At 30.3% G+C, this 21174-nt stretch overlaps 1 protein-coding gene across 4 annotated transcripts in view; it reads right to left on the reverse strand.

Annotated features, from left to right (window-relative positions):
* Window positions 1-12986, reverse strand: part of aux (cyclin-G-associated kinase) — a 116358-nt gene extending 103372 nt beyond the window's left edge. For 2 of the 4 annotated variants that reach the window (XM_075361276.1, XM_075361277.1), the window contains exons 1-2: window positions 12620-12986; window positions 1626-1687 (exon numbers count right to left, since the gene is read on the reverse strand). In XM_075361276.1, the coding sequence (XP_075217391.1) occupies window positions 1626-1687; window positions 12620-12752 (195 nt within the window). In that variant the 5' untranslated portion in view covers window positions 12753-12986. The remainder of the gene's footprint in view (window positions 1-1625; window positions 1688-12619) is intronic. The other 2 variants (XM_075361275.1, XM_075361278.1) reach the window with 1 other exon arrangement.
* Between the last annotated feature and the right edge of the window lie 8188 nt (window positions 12987-21174).

Raw genomic sequence — 21174 nt, forward strand, 5'->3', positions numbered from 1 at the left:
TACTTTTCTACATAGCTGCCTTCAGCTTCAACACACTTTTTAGTGTTTCACTAGTTTCTTCATTCCCTCCTCAAAAAATTCCATCACCAGTGAATTCCGTCATGCAGTAACACCATTTTTCAATTCACAATTGTCAAATCTTTGTGGAGCAAGCCATGTTAAAGATGAAGGAAAAGAAAATAATCGCTGGAGAATGAAATCAAGGGCTGTAGGGTGGATGATTAAAGATTCCAATTATCTTGCTGTCTGGTTTGCCATGAGGCCAGAAATTGTCATAAAAAACAAAAATCCCACAGGATAGTATCCCATGTTGTTTGTTTTTTATAACTCTAAGATTTTTTAACAATAATTTTCAATATGCATTCTCAGTAGTTCTGTGATCACTAAATACAACAAGCAAGACACCCTTTTTATCACAAAAAAAAATCCCTTTAAGCTTCTACACCAAATGTACTTCTTCACACTTTTTCGGTCTAGATGATGAATGTCTGGCATTATATTGATTGCTGGTTCATCTCTACATTCCAATAAGAAATCCAGGTTTCACTTCAGGTAACAATGTGATCAAACAATTCAAGCAAGATTTTTTTCTTGTGTGTATCACTAAACACCTTCGAAACTCATCTGGCATAAAATGTTTTATAGCCTAATTTTTCAGTCAAAACTTCATAAATTAAATCGTCAAACATCAGAGACAATTTTGACACTATGAAACACTGGTTTTCTCATATTTTTTTATCAACATTTTCAATCAAATAAACTGTTATCACAGAAGGCCAGCTGTGCATGTTCTTCATCAAGAATAATCATTTGCTCCGAACAGCATCACTGTCTCACTTTAGCGTCACTCATAATATTTTTCCTATAAATGTCATAAATCTTCCTGTGTACTTCAGCAGCAGAATTGTTTTTTGCCTTCAAAAATCAGAATATTTTTGTACTTCACACTTCGCAGATCACGAACTGTAGCACTCATTATAAATGAAAGAACATAAATAACTATCAAGAAAATGATTAAGTTATTATTGCTAATAGCTGACTATTGATTGAAATATGTGAACTATGCAAGTGCCATCTGTTTACATCATGTATATAGGAGGAAAAGTCAGAACAGACCTTACTTTAAAAACAAGCCTTATATAATATTATTTCTTTAAGTAATGAAACCTTAGAAGTTCAACATCCCATAATACATTTTACTTTTTATCATTACACTTCTCAAAATCCCAGTAAAGGTCTGTTTATTTATCAACAACTAGTATAGCTGGATAGAGAGTGGAAAGTATAACATCATAAAGGATAGTCAGGGATAGCCTCTTAGGATCTTGGCGTTAATCTGGGAGGCAATAGTTTTTCTCAGGGCCAATCTGCATCACCTGTTTGAATGAGTTTCCATGACAAGGCCACAGCTGGTCATCCTGCAGCTGGAAACTTGAATGGCCAACATTATCTAAGCAGATTTTCAAAATACTATTACAATTTTACAAATATGGATTCTCCTAGGTTATTTTTTATTTTTAGGTTAAATGTAAAATTATTAAGCATTAGAAAACAAAAGAGAAGCTAATGGATCAAATTATATTCACCACTTTAAAAAAAAGGAAATTAATTAAAATGACTGATACCTTAAGAGCAAATTCAGTGCCTCCTTCAACTGCTTGGGCCACAAATACAAAAGCAAAACCACCTGTAAAATAAAACAACATTATGGTACAGTTATCTTCAAAGTACTAAATGAATTAATTACCTTGTTAAAAACTGTCAGCACAATAATGGATAACCTGAATTAAAATTTTATTCAATAAAAAGTGTTTATTCTGCTCTACACATAATAAAAAATTTTAACCACACATCTTATTAATTTTTTTCAAGTAAAGTATATTTAACATGCTGTTCAACAAAAATAAGGTGTTAGATTGATTTGTTCCTTCCAATTATCTCTTCCATATTTTCTTATGGCTGTGGCAAATGTAAAACACCTTAAGTAGAAAAGGTAACAATAAAAGTTGCTTTAACAAAGAGAATTAATGTCTACTACACAATCAACCCTTAGGCTGAAGACTGATTGTATGATTAGTAGACTGAATATATCATCTACATTTTGGTGCAATTGACATTTTGATACTCACATAAATATTTAGGTCACAGAAAAAGGTAATAAAGAAACCACTCCTCACTCTCCTAAATAAGCTTCACGTCAGATCTTAATATCCTAAAGAATAGCTACACCATTAAGGGGAGTTTCATCTCCAGTTGTTTATAACAATTTGGTTATACCAGATATAAAACAGATAATTAAAAGCTAATGATCAAAACAAAGCTACAAGCATGTGCAATTCCTATAAGCATGCAATTCCTACAAGAATTTACAATATTAATCTAACTATAAATGCTGAATATATTCCATAAACTAATCAATTTGCTCAAGAACAAAAAAGAGTATTTTAAAATAAATTAGTTATAAATTACCTACTTTGAAAATAATATAAAATATAATTGAACAGATTTAGACAAGACGTAATGATTAATTGCAAGCTACATGAAGTTTATTAAGGATTATAAATATTATTTACTACAGACTTTCTCTAAAGTTCTCTCTTTCCAATCAAATTGATAATAAAGTATCATAACTTTGTTCACAAAAGTTATATTATCTTTTTCAATCGATGTATTTAGTTAGGCTAAATGCTTTCATTATACAGAATAGATCACAAAGTTCTTCTAGTACTTTAGCCTATTCTAGTCATGAAAGTAATGGAAAAGTTTATAAAAATATATGTCCTAAAATGCTTTGTTTCTGAGTTAGGCTAGTGAAAAATTTCACTTTTATTTCAACTATCCTTTCTTTCTTTTTCCTGTTAAGCCTCCGGTAACTACCGTTTAGATAATTCTTCAGAGGATGAATGAGGATGATACGTATGAGTGTAAATAAAGTGTAGTCTTGTACATTCTCAGTTCGACCATTCCTGAGATGTGTGGTTAATTGAAACCCAACCACCAAAGAACACCGGTATCCACGATCTAGTATTTAAATCCGTGTAAAAATAACTGGCTTTACTAGGACTTGAACGCTGGAACTCTCGACTTCCAAATCAGCTGATTTAGGAAGACGCGTTAACCACTAGACCAACCCGGTGGGTCTACTTCAACTACCCTGGTGAAATGAGGTTAAACTGCAGTTTTTAGGAAGTTTATTAAGGAGCAGAATTAGTGAATTCTTATGATTTTTGATCTGAAATATTGAATAAAATAGATCCCAGAACTGTATTTGAGGAAGTTTATGAAAAATCTGGGGTGAAAGCATATAAATTAAGGTAATAAACTTTGTTTTTTATGTTGACGTACAATAACTTAAATGGATAATAAATACATAAATTTAAAAGGTGCAGAGAATTTAATTCTTAACAAAATGGTGTAAGATTAACCTAACCTCACAAGTTGAATAAAACAAAGAATAGTTAGAAAAATTGGAATTTTATTTAGAAACCATACATTAGTACATTTGTCAGAAAAGTACTAACAAAAACCAAATTCATTTTTGGTGATGTGAAAAATTTGTATAAATAAAATTTAATGTTAAAAAATTAAAAACAAATTGGTAATTACACAATTGTAAAATAAAAATAAATAAATAATTATTACACTGATAATAATTTTTTTTATTAATCACAGAAATAAAATTATTTGAAAAATTATTATTTCAAAGTCAGCAATAAAATAATAGCTGATTAACAATGCACAATAGTATATTATTAGTGTTTAAATCATTCTGTAAGGTACATCAAGTATATCGGGTACTGTGAACTGTGCTGTGGGTAGCAAAGTTTTTCTGTGAATTTTAGTTTGAAAGTGATCGGTTTGCCATTTAAGTAATAACAAAGGAATATGCTAATATGGTATTAATTTTGGGTATATATAATGGAAATGTTATAGCTGCTGTAGTAGCATATGAAATACATCTTCCGAATCAAAGGGATTCCAGATCCCAAAACAATTAGCATGACTTTTCGCTATCTTTGGGAAACAGGTTCACTACCCACTATTCATAACAGCAACGAATGATCTGTCTGACACAACACTGTTATTAATATAAGTATTATTTATGCAGTTCAATGCAGTCCAGGCATTAGTGCAAGACGTCTTTCTAAGCAGATCAGGTTTTCGCATTCCATGGTTTGTAGGACATGTAAACAAAACACGTTTTTCCCTTATCATAAACAGCCACTTCAACATCTACATCAGTAGATGGTCCATTTTGCTTAGAGTTCTGCAGTTAGTGGAATACAAATTTATAACTTTACAACTACGTTTTATTAACCAACTAGGCAAATTTCACTCAGATGGCGTCAAAAACTTATGCAATGACCATACATGAGCAGAAGTAAATCCTCATTAAATGATGGAAGGCAATTTTTCCATTTTAGTGTCAATGTATTGTACGGCCTTTTTCACAATCAGCCGTTTGTACTGTTCATATTACCTCACCATTTAGATGCTGAAGTCTACTTGCACTTTCTACAAGAATTACCGTAACCACTTGAAGATTTTCTTCTAGCACTGAGATGCAAGGTATATTTCCAACATGATGGCGCACTTCCCCGCTTCTCTTGTGACATTTCCATTCACTTAAATCATCATTTCCCTGAGAAATGGATCGGTTGTAGAGGTTCACATTCCTGGCCACCAAGATTACCTGATCTAAAACATTTAGATTTTCGTGTTTGGGGATGGTTTAAAAATATAATATACAAACCAAAAAACATTTCATGAGGAATTAATTCCGCACTATGGATGCGGAACCTAAGGGCAGGTTTGAAAAACAAAAAAACGAGCAACAAAAGTACTGCAGAAGCATGCCAAGAAATGTGTTGAAAATGGCAGACTAAACTGGTACATATAATACAATTTGTTCAAGTAAACTTCTAAATAAAATTTGAATTTTTCTAAATTATATTTTACACCACTTTGTTCAGAACTGAATTCTGTAAAACTTTTGTTTAAAAGTTTTATTACCCATTTAACAAAATTATTGTACGTAAAACATAAAAAAAGGGGATTTTTACCCCAATTATTGGTTTTCACTCTAGATTTCTCAAAGAATTCTGCAGATACAGCTCTAGGACCTATTTTATTCAATATCTCATGTCAAGAACCAAAAGAAGTCACTAATTCTGCCCCTTAATAAATGTAATAAAAATTTCAGTACAACCTCATTTCACCGGGGTAGCTGAAATCCCAGTGAAATTTTTCACTAGCAATACAACTCACAAATGAAACATTTTAGGACACATGCTTATATAACTTTTCCATTATTTTCACGAGTAGAATAGGTTATGAAAGTCCCAGGAGAACTTCATGATACAGTGTACACATTACTTCATGTGTAAAAAAAGAGCATGTTCAACATTTTTACTACATGAAGTTTTGTCAAACGGTAAAATATTGTTTCAATATTCAAATTGAAACAATTTGTAGTATACAGTCAAGCATTAGTAAATATTCTCAAGCTCTCCATTATCTTCGTAAAGTTGTTCATAGGCAATGGACTACAATGAAAAATCACATAACCAGATTCATCTTAACAATGTAAATGGTTGATCTATTCCTTGTGCCTAGACCTGAACTTTTTGACAAACTAGGCAATGCTTAAGGTTCACCAAACATCTTGCTCTCCAGATATTGCTCCTTCTGTTTTCTGGTTATTTCCCAAGCTAAAATTCAATTTAAAAGCTGTAATTTGAGAAACAAACAGTAACTCAATTCTTAGAACATAAAATACTAGAACTGAATTAATGTAAATTTTGTTTAAAAACCAAAAAAATGAGGTTATTTCTGAATTAATATTCTATATGAAAATTACACACAACATACCATTTCTGAGAAATGTTATGACGAATACGAATAAAAGATAATACAGCAATGACATATTTAGATAAATTATAGTTTTTTGCAATGTAACCTAAACAGAAATACAAAAACCACTTATTAGAAATAAATATGAAGGAAATATAAAAAAAATAAAAATATTAAAGAATTGTTACAAAAATTAATAAAGCCAGATAATTATCTGATGTAATTCAGGGAAGAAAAGGTACATATAGGTGATATCTGCTGAAGAAATAAAAAATATACGACATATTGGATTTTCATTCTAACATGATGTCATGCCAATTTATATTTTTTATTTTTAATATTCATAATATTTTTAAACATGAATATTGGAAGAGTCAGAAGTTTAAAGTAAATGTTCCACGGTTAAAAATAGCAAAAAAAACAACTTTCAAAAGAAATAAAAATTATCATATACTTAAGGTAATAGCGAAGAGTAGAGTGGATGAATTGAAGACAGATAACATGAAAGAATATTTAATGCAAAACACCTTACGATCAGCTGATTACATACATATTGGTCTTAAATTAAAATTCTTATTTCAGACAATAGTAATTAATTTTCACCATGTCATTAACGCCTTGGCAAACAAAAATAAATAATAAATTCATAATACAATCAATAATTCATTAAAAGTTTTATTTAATTAACGAGGTATGTTACTAAAAAAAAAAAATTAATTATTAACTTTTTGTTTAGTAGGAATAAACTTATATCATACAAAAAGTTGCACTTTTTTTTACAATTCATAACGAATGATACTTAATACATTAAGTATACAATAGTAGTAGTAGTAGTAGTAGTAGTAGTATAAAAATACAGCACTAAAATAAAAAATAAATATAAACTAACACATTTATTTTGTTTTTTATATTATGCATACAGAAATTTTAAATGACATTATCTATATTGTTTTTCTTGCTAAATAAAATATTTAAATAAAACATAAAATTAGCTATTTACCCATAAAAACAGGACACTAAAATAAGAAATAAATATAAACATATTTATTTAGCTTTTTGCATTATATGTACACAAATTTTAAACAGCATTATCTACATTGTTTTTCTTGCTAAATAAAATATTTAATTAGCTATTTATCCTCCTTATAATCTAAAGCCTGTATCTGACCATGCAGAGCAACATCTTTCTTAAAAAGAAATTTGTCATTTTGGAGGGTTCCTACTTTACAGAGAAAATGTTGAAAATCTCAATCAATTTTTTAATATAGAAAAATTCATCAATACTTCGGCCAAAGATTTTAATGGCAGTAAGTTTCAAAATTTCTTCCTACATTGTTGTTTGATTATTGTTGACAATCAATATGTCAATCAATATTCACTCAAAATTAACACAAAACTAACACAAGCAGCAGAACAGAACACAAAAATATTTAATAACTATCTGATGTAACATAATTTATGAGTTTTATGTTTCCAAAGGATTCTACCACAGTATTTCTTTTCAAGGTAACATTCCAGTATCAGATTACAGGTCAGGAACAGCTTATTTTATGGTGTTATGATTGCTTCTATAATTATGGGCTACTGGAACAAAGATACCATACTGCTGTCAAATTGTGCACAAAATGCCAGGAAACTACTATCTCCAACTGATATATCAAGACTTTTCTTAATTCTACAGAAAAATGTTTTCTTTCATTTTAGCTTTACAACAGTAAACAAAAAAATGTCTTTTTGCTTTTGCACTAGAAAGATTTCTGCTTTATTAACAGTTTTAGTATATGTGATCCATTGCCCTGTATTTTTTTTTTTAATTTAATAAAACATTTAACTAGAAATTTATAAAAAAAAAAAATTTTAATTATCAAAAGGAAATTGAAGTAGCTACTTTTTAAAATATTTTTAAAGTTACCTGAGATTTTTCCACATTTTAAAAGTTTCTTATAATAAAATTATTTAAAAAATAATTTAATTGGATAGTTATTTAAAAACTACCCAATTAAGTTTTGGGGATAGCTACAAAACTTAACAATAAGTTACCTGATGCCATAGGCATAAAGGGAGAGTAAAAAGAAAGTGCCCTACAAAAGTCAACCCTTCATTTATCTATTTTCATTTACTTGTCCTCAAGAGTAGAATAAGGTTAATTATGAGAATTTAAAAAATAAAATTAAAAAAATTCCAGGCAACTATGATTCCAACCCACAACTAAAGGATACTGATCTATTACAAATTACTTAATAATTACTTATTTTCATGGCCACGCATACATCAGCACAACCAAGTTAAGAGAGGAAGAGGGAAAGATAACAAATATATATTTATGAATGTGTGGGTGTGTGTTTGCTCTTATTTATATCGATTATGTTTATTAATTAATTATTTTTAATTTGAGATCACACTCAAACCAAATAAAAACCATTACCACTGCAATTATTTTTATATCAAAATCATGAACAGTGTTATAACATCAGAATTTACAAAGCAAAAAAAATCAAGTTAAAATACTGAACAGTTCATTAAAAAAACTGCCATTTAATAACATTTATTATAGACAAAAAGATGTTGTACTGTTAGAAATCTACAAAAAAAAAACACTAATAAGCATTGAATGATTAAGTTTCATATGTAATTACATACCTATAATTCTTTATTTGATGATGTAAACATGACCTTGAATGAATGAATAAATTAATAAATAAATAATTCACTTCATTACCTCATTTCTTAGATCATTTAAAATTTCCTAAACATTGTGCAAAACCTAATCTATTATGGTATTTATAAAAATAACATTTTTAATGCAATTAATCACATTAACAATTCTAGTAAATTAATTAGAACTTTATTTTTATTATAACAAAGATATTACTTAAGGTATAAGAAAAATTCAATTCATTTTAGAATTTATTATATCATTAAAACAGGCTACTCAAATTAGCAAGATACTAAACTAACAAGACATTAAAATAAACAAAAAAAATAGCAAATGAAAATATATTCACTACAGTCAATCTTTACTTACTTATCTAACACAAACCAAATTGAAAAAAAATTATTACAAAAAGAAAGAAAGGCCAGAAAGATTTACTTTTCCAGCCTTGCCAAGAAAGTTATGTAACTCCGGCTACTAAGGGCTTTGTTCGTAGCAGACTTAAGAGAAAAATTACATTAATTAAAAGTATAAGCTTCCAAAGAGTTATTGAATTATATAAAAAAGTTATTCTACTCATGAGTAAAATTTTGAGATATGAGGTCTATGATGACTAACCCCCAACCCTTTTGATCAACTAACTGTAATAAAAATTGAATGGCATCAATGAACCATATTCAGAAGTAATTGAATAAAATTTCATAAAAATTGGTGTAACTAGTCTAAAGATATCAAACAAAATGACAAATAACAAAAAAAAAATAGCCATACTATTCTCCTTACCCCTGAATAAAAGTACCCAAATACATAACCACAAGTAATGGAATCCTCTACTTAATACAAAAATGTGACTTTTAAGTCCAGAAAAGACAAAACATTAAAGTTTTTGCCACTACCCTTTTTATAGATGTGTTTATAAGACCTAACACCATCAGAAAGAATCTTAGCTACCTACGGGACATGTGAAAAAATCTATATACCCTTTTGAGCAAAATTCTCTTATGGCACCCATACATTCTGTCCTACCCCCTTACATACATCTTTCTGGAATTTTAAATAATAAAATTGTGCTTTTAGGTAAGAAGGGGGGCATGAAATGCCAAGCTCTGAAAAAAACTCCAACATGCAACAATTGACCTGATTAGCATACTTTCCCTTACATAGTACACTGTATAAATTAATAGCTGGGAAAGTAAATCCCACATTATTTTTAATGGTGAAATTCTCTACACAAGAAATGGCTACAGAATCTTTCTTAAGTGCTTACCCTACCAAGCAGAAGGTTTACAGTTTAGGGGCCAGACCAGTTAAATTTCAACAGTAACAAACATTCAAAAGTCTTTTCTGGCCCCATTCTGTTATTGGGTTCTTACTTATAAAAGATGCTGGGCTTACCAATCCAAGACGTAGACCAGGAAATATAAGTTCATTAAATTTTCAAGCATTCACTATCAAATAAGTGAAAGACTCAATTACATGATACTGTTAATTTTTCAACAATTAAAGCTTCTGTATACTGCAGTTGTAATATATTATTTTCTGACAAAAGTTTATTTTAAAGAACAATTTCTTTTTTAATTTTTCCTTTAGATTCATGATTTACACAATAAAAACTTATTGTATTAATCAGTAACAATAAAAACATTTACTATGATAACAAATACATAGAATCATTAAATAATAAAAACAGTTTTACATATGAGCAATTGTTGAAGGTATATTATCAACAAATATTTATTAATTAAAAAGATTATGAATGTGAAAAATTATAAGATTACCTAAAGAATTAATTTTCAAATAAATTCACTTAAAAAAAATAATAACAATGTGGGATTTGATCCATGTAACTCAAAATTTTCAAATCTAGTCAACAATTGAAGATTACACCCAAAAAATAAATTACTAGTACATATAAGTTGGCTGAAATTACACATACACGTGGTATTATGTGTTAAATCTTTTTAAGTCGTATAACTGGTGGTTGATCTTGATGCTATACTGAGGTATAGCATTATGATGAAGAGTGGATTTCTGTGCCCACTGTTAATGACTACTTAATTACTTCAGGATTTCTAATAAGACTGATGATATTTTCTAGAAGTTTTTCAGTATTTTTAATGATTTTAATCAGTTGTTTACTTTTAAAAACACAATTACCAAGCTATTTGTACACTCAGTTACAAATTCTAAAATGATGTTGCCTGTATTAATTACCAAATAATTACCTAAGAAACTAGCTTGTTTACTTACAAAATTGAGGTTGATGATAGAAAAAGGCTCATTTTCAGTACAAACTGAATTAGTATCAATATACCAATGCTATACAGAAAAAATGTTTCATGTTTTACAAGCTGAGAATAACACTCATTTTGTGAAGGATTGATGAACTGTGCACATATGATGAACCGCTTCTTAGGTTCTGTAATGGTGTTACACCTGCACTGCAAACTCTGATAGATATATGAAATTGTGTTTCAAAAAGATATTCACTAAATATTGTGGACGAATTTAAAACTACACACACCCCTAATATGTGGGCATTACATATCAACATACATATGTGTTGTCAGTGTAAATATCTTATATATAGATGAACAAATAAAATATGAGCATTTTTAAAAAGGTAAAGATCCTATAACGTTTGTTGATATTTAATGCTTGTCTACAGGAAAATGTTGTCCTGAGCACTTCAAACTTTGAAAAACTTTACCAATTTTTTCAAATGTTACAAATGTTTTCTTCATAAAATGTTAATTAACGTAGTTACACAGAACCCTAACTTAGAAAAAAAAAGTTGCAGGGTTCAATGAGAAACAAATTTTAAAATTACAATAATATATGTAATTACATATATAATTTTACAATTATATATATATTAATTTAGATTAAATTTTTTATGGTCCATTTATTCCCTTCTATATGTTAAATAACTATATATAACATTTTTTCAGCCTTCGCAAAATACAGAATTAGAAAACACTTAATACCTTTTTATGTTCAAAACGTTTTCGGGCCTAAACACATATCAGTGTTATTTTTTAATAATTCTTCATCTGTTTACATTTACACATTAAATTTTATCTTTAAACTTTTATTTTGTAAAAATTGTCATTAATAAAATTTAAAAACATTTAAAAAATTCAGAACAAATATTCGTTCAGTCAAGAGAATGAAAAGTGTTGCATATATATATATATATCAATTTATTTACTTGTCAGGAAATTTCAAAAAAGTACAAAAATTTAAACTAATTATTAACCTATCAAAACAATTAAATCTAACAAAATTATTTATATATTTCAATTAGACGTCAAATATATATATATATTTTTTAAATCATAATTAAATGTTACAAAAGATACTGAAATTTATGAAGACATCCATATGGAATCCTACTTCCCAAAGATTTGAAATTTAAAATCTTGGTTTCAATTTTACTATAATATAAAATTTAAGATATATAATGGTGTGCAAAAAAGATTTAACTATTTGATAACTGAAAGAAGCCTTGGCTTATTTGATTCGTCTCGGAACATATATATTCCATACAAAACACCAATGTGTAGTAGTGGCATTACTGCCTTTATCCAGCAGGTTCTGGATTTTATCAACATCCAGTTTGGAATTTTTCAAATTAAAATATTATATCTAATCATCACCAAAAAAATACTTAATTATAATTGGGCGTCAGACTTTATTACTTAACTGAACAAACAAATATGCATATGAACATCACTGAAATACTGAGCGACACAATTTTCAATAAATTTATTAAATCTTCAAAATTGAAACACTATAAACTATAATACTTTACATCTAATAAACTGACAATCAATTCATAATTAATGGTTAAACAGACTACTTAGTAAATAACTGATATAATGGACAGCAGTTGTCATAAAAAAATAGATAAAATTAGTTGAATAAAAATTTTTGATGATGCACAGTAAAGCTGCTTTCTCTGAATCAAAATATAACTTATAAAATACATATGCTTGCACTTAAGAAAAAACACGAAATATGGGAATATCAATCTTTACAACATTCAAAAGAAATATTTTATCATAGATAAATACATTAGATTATTAAATATGTTGATAAATATATTTTTACCTTCGGCAATAACTTTCTTCACTCGAAGTTTAACATTTCCTACTTCAACGATCTGACCAACAAGCTCATTTTCTTGTCCCGTGGTAGAGTTGCTACTGAAATAACCAAAAGCCGACTTAAAAAGATCCGACATTGTAACGAACTTTAAACTCCTTTACAATTAAATTAAAAGGAGTTTTATATCAATCATCTCCGAGTTACATAAACCAACATTGGCAACTGCATTCGATCCTCCTGCTCAGAGGATAATCGAACGGAATGCTACGACCGAAACAAATAAAAGCTGCGAACTTACATAACAGCTGTTTTAACAGCCCGGACACTTGTTCTAGTTAAATACTTTTAAAAAATTCCTGTAAAAAAATACTAAAATATTACATACGAAGTTCACCTTTAAGAATTCCGATTTTTTTTATACTTACAATTAATTAATCACGTCTATCTAATAGGCAAATTATTAGTTTCTAATATCGATTATTTAACTATTTCAAAGCATTGCATTTTTAATTACTTAATGAAATATGATGATCTAATTATACAATTTTTAATTTTTTTACAAAGCAGGATTCGAATGTTGAGATAAGAACGTCAGAGCTTCGACTCGATTAGTTCATTTCATTAGTGTAAACAAGTATAGAAATACATTTTATTAAACTGCGAGTAAATGAATTTTAAACAAGTTTTTCTATAAACAATTTTAACATTTATAATTAATTTTATTTAAGAAGTGTTTTAACATTGATTAACAAAGAATTGAAATCAAAAAGGCACTGAATAAAAAGAAGACGCCATTGAAAACAATTTTTCCAGAACAATTTATAAAATTACCCTGTTAAATGTAATTTGAGCGTAAAATTACATGCGTCGAAAAAAAATTAATATCTGTCAATGTCTTATAAAGATATATATAGTTCTGATACACTGTCATAAAATTTATTAATGCCTAGTTAGATTATGTCAGACAATCAGTTATGATTATATCAGATTTTTTTACATTTGCATGAAATAATTTTATGCATCGCAGAGTAAATTGTGTATTTAAAGAAACAATCACTTGAGACAACTAATATACTTTCACTGACAAATTTCTACTGGTGAATTTAAATTTGTATTAAATTATGAAGATGTTGGTAGAACAATTCAAAATAACTCCATTGAACTAAAACTGATAGCGGGATTCGTTCACAAAGGGAAGCATGTGAATTCATGTCATACATGATATGTCTTTAGAGTCACACAACTACGTATTTTTTCCTACTTCTACAGTGCTGTGTTACTGTACTGGTCAATAAATCTTTCACTTTGAATGTAATATTTCTAGAAGTTTATATATCAGGAATATTTCTAAATTATTATATTATACAAAAGTATAATGTACTTAGTTATTAGTTATACAATTAGTATTAATTATAAAGAAGCAACCTTAAATAATGAAAAAAGCTAATAAGAAATGTTTGATACTTCACTGAATACAGTATAACTAATTTCATTTACAAATGTTCAATATGGCTACATTTTGTTACATGACAGATGTCCTACTTATAATAATTTTCCTTCCAAATACCATGAAGCATGCCTTGCATCTATGGCGGAAGCTGTTTGTGTAATCCGGTACTGCAGCTCTTTTATATTTCCTTGAAGCAGAGAAACAAACAATCTATCTTTAATGTAACCCCATACAGAGAAATTCATTGGAATAAAAAAAAGGGCAATCGTGGTGGCCAGGAAAGTGTTTCACCATGCCCAATCCATGTTGGCATTTTGTTATTGAGATACATGACAACTGCACGATGATAATGTGGTGGTGTGCCATCTTTCTGTAGAATGAATTCTGTTTCTGTGCCACTTTTTCTTTTTTTTTTTTTTTTGTCTTCAGTCATTTGACTGGTTTGATGCAGCTCTCCAAGATTCCCTATCTAGTGCTAGTCGTTTCATTTCAGTATACCCTCTACATCCTACATCCCCAACAATTTGTTTTACATACTCCAAACGTGGCCTGCCTACACAATTTTTCCCTTCTACCTGTCCTTCCAATATTAAAGCGACTATTCCAGGATGCCTTAGTATGTGGCCTATAAGTCTGTCTCTTCTTTTAACTATATTCTTCCAAATGCTTCTTTCTTCATCTATTTGCCGCAATACCTCTTCATTTGTCACTTTATCCACCCATCTGATTTTTAACATTCTCCTATAGCACCACATTTCAAAAGCTTCTAATCTTTTCTTCTCAGATACTCCGATTGTCCAAGTTTCACTTCCATATAAAGCGACACTCCAAACATACACTTTCAAAAATCTTTTCCTGACATTTAAATTCATTTTTGATGTAAACAAATTATATTTCTTACTGAAGGCTCGTTTAGCTTGTGCTATTCGGCATTTTATATCGCTCCTGCTTCGTCCATCTTTAGTAATTTTACTTCCCAAATAACAAAATTCTTCTACCTCCATAATCTTTTCTCCTCCTATTTTCACATTCAGTGGTCCATCTTTGTTATTTCTACTACATTTCATTACTTTTGTTTTGTTCTTGTTTATTTTCATGCGATAGTTCTTGCGTAGGACTTCATCTATGCCATTCATTGTTTCTTCTAAATCCTTTTTACTCTCGGCTAGAATTACTATATCATCAGCAAATTGTAGCATCTTTATCTTTTCACCTTGTACTGTTACTCCGAATCTAAATTGTTCTTTAATATCATTAACTGCTAGTTCCATGTAAAGATTAAAAAGTAACGGAGATAGGGAACATCCTTGTCGGACTCCCTTTCTTATTAGGGCTTCTTTCTTATGTTCTTCAATTGTTATTGTTGCTGTTTGGTTCCTGTACATGTTAGCAATTGTTCTTCTATCTCTGTATTTGAACCCTAATTTTTTTAAAATGCTGAACATTTTATTCCAATCTACGTTATCGAAAGCCTTTTCTAGGTCTATAAACGCCAAGTATGTTGGTTTGTTTTTCTTTAATCTTCCTTCTACTATTAATCTGAGGCCTAAAATTGCTTCCCTTGTCCCTATACTTTTCCTGAAACCAAATTGGTCTTCTCCTAACACTTCTTCCACTCTCCTCTCAATTCTTCTGTATAAAATTCTAGTTAAGATTTTTGATGCATGACTAGTTAAACTAATTGTTCTGTATTCTTCACATTTATCTGCCCCTGCTTTCTTTGGTATCATAACTATAACACTTTTTTTGAAGTCTGACGGAAATTCCCCTTTTTCATAAATATTACACACCAGTTTGTATAATCTATCAATCGCTTCCTCACCTGCACTGCGCAGTAATTCTACAGGTATTCCGTCTATTCCAGGAGCCTTTCTGCCATTTAAATCTTTTAATGCTCTCTTAAATTCAGATCTCAGTATTGTTTCTCCCATTTCATCCTCCTCAACTTCCTCTTCTTCCTCTATAACACCATTTTCTAATTCATTTCCTCCGTATAACTCTTCAATATATTCCACCCATCTATCGACTTTACCTTTCGTATTATATATTGGTGTACCATCTTTAACACATTATTAGATTTTAATTTATGTACCCCAAAATTTTCCTTAACTTTCCTGTATGCTCCGTCAATTTTACCAATGTTCATTTCTCTTTCCACTTCTGAACACTTTTCTTTAATCCACTCTTCTTTCGCCAGTTTGCATTTCCTATTTATAGCATTTCTTAATTGCCGATAGTTCCTTTTACTTTCTTAATCATTAGCATTCTTATATTTTCTACGTTCATCCATCAGCTGCAATATATCGTCTGAAACCCAAGGTTTTCTACCAGTTCTCTTTATTCCGCCTAAGTTTGCTTCAGCTGATTTAAGAATTTCCTTTTTAACATTCTCCCATTCTTCTTCTACATTTTCTACCATATCTTTTTTACTCAGACCTCTTGCGATGTCCTCCTCAAAAATCTTCTTTACCTCCTCTTCCTCAAGCTTCTCTAAATTCCACCGATTCATCTGACAACTTTTCTTCAGGTTTTTAAACCCCAATCTACATTTCATTATCACCAAATTATGGTCGCTATCAATGTCTGCTCCAGGGTAAGTTTTGCAGTCAACGAGTTGATTTCTAAATCTTTGCTTAACCATGATATAATCTATCTGATACCTTCCAGTATCGCCTGGCTTTTTCCAAGTGTATATTCTTCTATTATGATTTTTAAATTGGGTGTTGGCAATTACTAAATTATACTTCGTGCAAAATTCTATAAGTCGGTCCCCTCTTTCATTCCTTTTGCCCAGCCCATATTCACCCACTATATTTCCTTCCTTGCCTTTTCCAATGCTTGCATTCCAATCTCCAACTATTATTAAATTTTCATCTCCCTTTACGTGTTTAATTGCTTCATCAATCTCTTCGTATACACACTCTACCTCATCATCATCATGGGCGCTTGTAGGCATATAAACGTTAACAATCGTTGTCGGTTTAGGTTTTGATTTTATCCTTATTACAATGATTCTATCGCTATGCGTTTTGAAATACTCCACTCTCCTCCCTATCTTCTTGTTCATCACGAAACCTACTCCTGCCTGCCCATTATTTGACGCTGAGTTAATTACTCTAAAATCACCTGACCAAAAGTCGCCTTCCTCTTCCCACCGAACCTCACTAATTCCTACTATATCCACATTCACCCTATCCATTTCCCTTTTTAAATTTTCTAGCCTACCAACCTTTTTTAAGCTTCTAACATTCCACGCTCCGACTCGTAGAATGTTATTTTTTAATTTTCTGGTGACCCCTTCCTTAGTAGTCCCCACCCGGAGATCCGAACGGGGGACTATTTTACCTCCGGAATATTTTACCAAGGAAGGCGCCTCCATTCTGTGCCACATCCTGTTTTAATTGTAGCATTAGGAAATGTTCAAGCATACCCAGGTATGATACACCAGTTATAGTTGACTCAGGAAAAAAGAAACTACCATAAATTTTGTGACAGCTTACAGCACAAAAAACCATTTACCTTAGGCAAGTCCTGTACATGTTCATTATGTAGATTCATTTTACTGCTGGTACAGAAAGTTGCTTCGTCACGACACAATTTGATTAAGATAATTATCTTGGAGGTCTCAGTTTTGTTTAACATGTTTACACTAAACTAGTTTGTTTTTCTTTACTACTTCACTCAAAGCAGTTATAATTTGTAGGGTTTAAATAAGTCGATTACGCAATACCCTCCATACTGTAACCCTAGGAATATTCAATTCTAAGCTGTGCATCCCGATGATTTACCTGGATTACGTAAGAGTGTCTGCCACCTGAATCACCAACTTGAAGCAGTAGTATTTCCATCTGCATCCCACATCTCTGAAATTCATTAGTATATGATGAAGCAAGGTGCAATGAATGAAAACAATCTACGAAGTTAGTTGCAACTACAGAAGATGACTAAGAAGTTCTCGATCATGAATAAGTCTAAAAATAAATGTTTTGCAAATTGCATGAAGCTTCTTCCACACAGTAGACATGGGAGTAGTGTGCGAGACGGTGTCTATGCAATTCGTCCATGAGTTTCTCATAGCGTCTAATACCCGACGTCATACCACTATGACCTTTCAGTACAGATTCAGATGTTCATTTGTAGGTCTGTGGTTAAATTTACATAGTGCCTGCCATTGTTTCCTAATCGCGTTTTGGCAACCATCATTCACCAAGAAATCAAAGGGCACCTAGGGTTTCCAGGAGTTTGTGGGAGTGGGATATATCCACTAACATTATCGAGTACCAGGGTGGTAAAGAGGTAAGTTGATCCAGGGCATCAGCATCTTCATACGTCAATGCATACTTTGGCTTTATCTTAACTGTTCCAATTTGCTCTTTCAACAATCTATCTCGTGGCCTTTTGTTCATCATGCGGTCGACAACAAAAGCAATAATAATTGGGCTATTGTCATTGCCATAAAAGTCATCACAAACAAACCAATTAAGACGAGGGAATAAACTCTGTGAAAAAAAGGAAAGGTCAATGTTAGACACTACATCAGACGATGATGACACAAACATGCGTGATCCTTCAAATCCTTCATTCAGTAGACAGAGGTCCAAGTTTTGTCTTGCTCTATCATATTTCCTTGACAGCAGCAGACTGATGAGCCACATGAAATATGGTGGGCATTAAGTCCCCTACTATTAATGATGGGGATGGAATTTGTGCGAGGAAATTGATATTTCTAGAGCATCAGACTCTGTGAGAGATACAGATTGCAGATAGGTAATTTTTAAAAGGGACAGAAATGTTTCGAAATTTTTAACATCAGATATTTAAAAGCAGTTATTTTCTAACGGTACATAACTTTTGATTTGTTCCCAAACTAATTCAATTGTGTTGAGTACACAATAGAGGTAATCAAAACATGGTTTTGCCACTGGATCTTGCAACTCACATCAACTTTATACACAGTAAAATTACTTTTTATATGTGAAACCGTTTGCAATAAATACCATTCACTTAAATTACAGTTTCCTTATATATTTATTTATTGCCTATGTGTAACATTTTGTGGTTCAAAAATTTCCAAAAATAAGAGATCAATTTTATTGAAATTTAGATATGAGTAGTAACTTAGTGTATCTGTAGTTGTGCATGTGAAAATTTGATAGATTGTTCTAATCGTTCTTGAGTTATGCTCAACTTAAGGTCAAAAAAATTTAAGCAGGGCAAGTTAGAAGAGTGGTTCGTTATCATGCTCCAAGTTAAAACTTTTATACGGATTTGAATACTAGATCGTGATACCGGTGTTCTTTGGTGGTTGGGTTTCAATTAACCATACATCTCAGGAATGGTCAACCTGAGACTGTACAAGACTGAATTTACATTCATATATCATCCTCTGAAGTTCTTCATCCTTATGGTGATTCTGGAGGCTAAACAGAAAAAAAAAGTTGAAACAATGAAGTTTTTTTATCTGCAGTATATATTGTTAGCAGTATTGTTCGGTGTATTCAGGTAGCATTACCTAACCCACCGGGTTGGTCTAGTGGTGAACGCATCTTCCCAAATCAGCTGATTTGAAAGTTGAGAGTTCTAGCGTCCAAGTCCTAGCAAAGGCAGTTACTTTTATATGGATTTGAGTACTAGATAGTGGATACCAATGTTCTCTGGTGGTTGGGTTTCAATTAACCATACCTCTCAGGTATGGCCAACCTGAGACTACAACACTACACTTCATTTACACTCATACATATCATCCTCTTAAGTAATACCTGAACGGTAATTGCCGGAGGCTAAACAGGAAAAATAAAGAAAAGGAAGGTAGCATTACCTATTTAGAGGGTAATGATGACTGGGTGTTTGAATGGGACAAAAGGAAACAAAATAAAATAATCTTCTTGCGAGAACTAAACAAGAATTGTTTTTTATTTAACTCTCGACTTAAATCAACATTGTACACCACATACATAAATAATATTAAAGATAGAAATCCTGATATTCTTTTTTACACCTGTTATAATATCTTCTTTTCGAGCTACTCAAAGGGTCAGAAAGAGTTTTTAAGATACAAAAAGGCAGATCATTATTTGGCACACATAGGTTAGTATGTTATTCTAGAGATTATATTTATGGATGAGCAAGCTTTGCAAAAAGATATACTCACTTATTCTTAAAATGAAACATTGTCCACCTATGCTATACTAAACCAGGTAATAGAACTGTTTTCATGTAACTCAAAGAAATACTTTGGCCTAAGAAAAAATGTATTATGCTTCTGTTGCTTTTTTAATTAAACTATTTAAAAAAATCTTCCCACACATTTATTTAAAATACGATTCAAATTTTTTCTTTAACAAAATGATTTTACTCTGTTGATAAATTTTAAAATAATAGTAATTAAAATATTTAATTTAAATTACATTATCATTATTAAATTAATAAACCCTGAATTATCTACTTCCCATTCAATGTGTACATAGTGTGCCTATTCAAATAATTTTCAATAACATCTGAATTATTTTTTTATACTTAGTATCTTCATGTTTGTATGTATTCATTATTTTATATGTTTATATTCTAAATAATTAATATACAAACTTTATTCACATCTATTTTTTACCTTTTAATTAATTGAATAATCTGTGATTCTGCACTGGTCATGGTTTTGCCAGTTTCCCTTGATTCATCCATCAAAACTGGGTAATTCCTTTTTTATGCATACTGCAGCACATTTACACATTCCTGATGTGATCTATATAATGTATTATGTAAATTTCAGAATGAAACATTAATTTACTTCCTCCTTATATAAACAATGCTGTTTTATATATGTTCAGTAATGAATATTTTCAAATAAGAATAAATACACTTATTTCATTAGCACTTTTTTTTACACAATATCATTTCTTAAAGAGTTCAGGTTTATCTGACAAAGTTGAAACAACAGTGATAGAATAAAAAAACAGCAAACTTGTTTATGTTGATGAAACCAGAGAAGTTGTGTATTTTTTTTGTATTGAAAGTAAATGAAGTTGAGGAAAACCTTTTTTTTTTGGTCATCCTTTGGCATAATGTACCAAAAGGTAAGTTAAGCTAATTTTAAACTACTGACAGCTACTTA

The sequence above is a fragment of the Lycorma delicatula genome, chromosome 3 (genome assembly GCF_047948215.1).
Source record: "Lycorma delicatula isolate Av1 chromosome 3, ASM4794821v1, whole genome shotgun sequence".
Taxonomy (NCBI): Eukaryota; Metazoa; Arthropoda; class Insecta; order Hemiptera; family Fulgoridae; genus Lycorma; species Lycorma delicatula.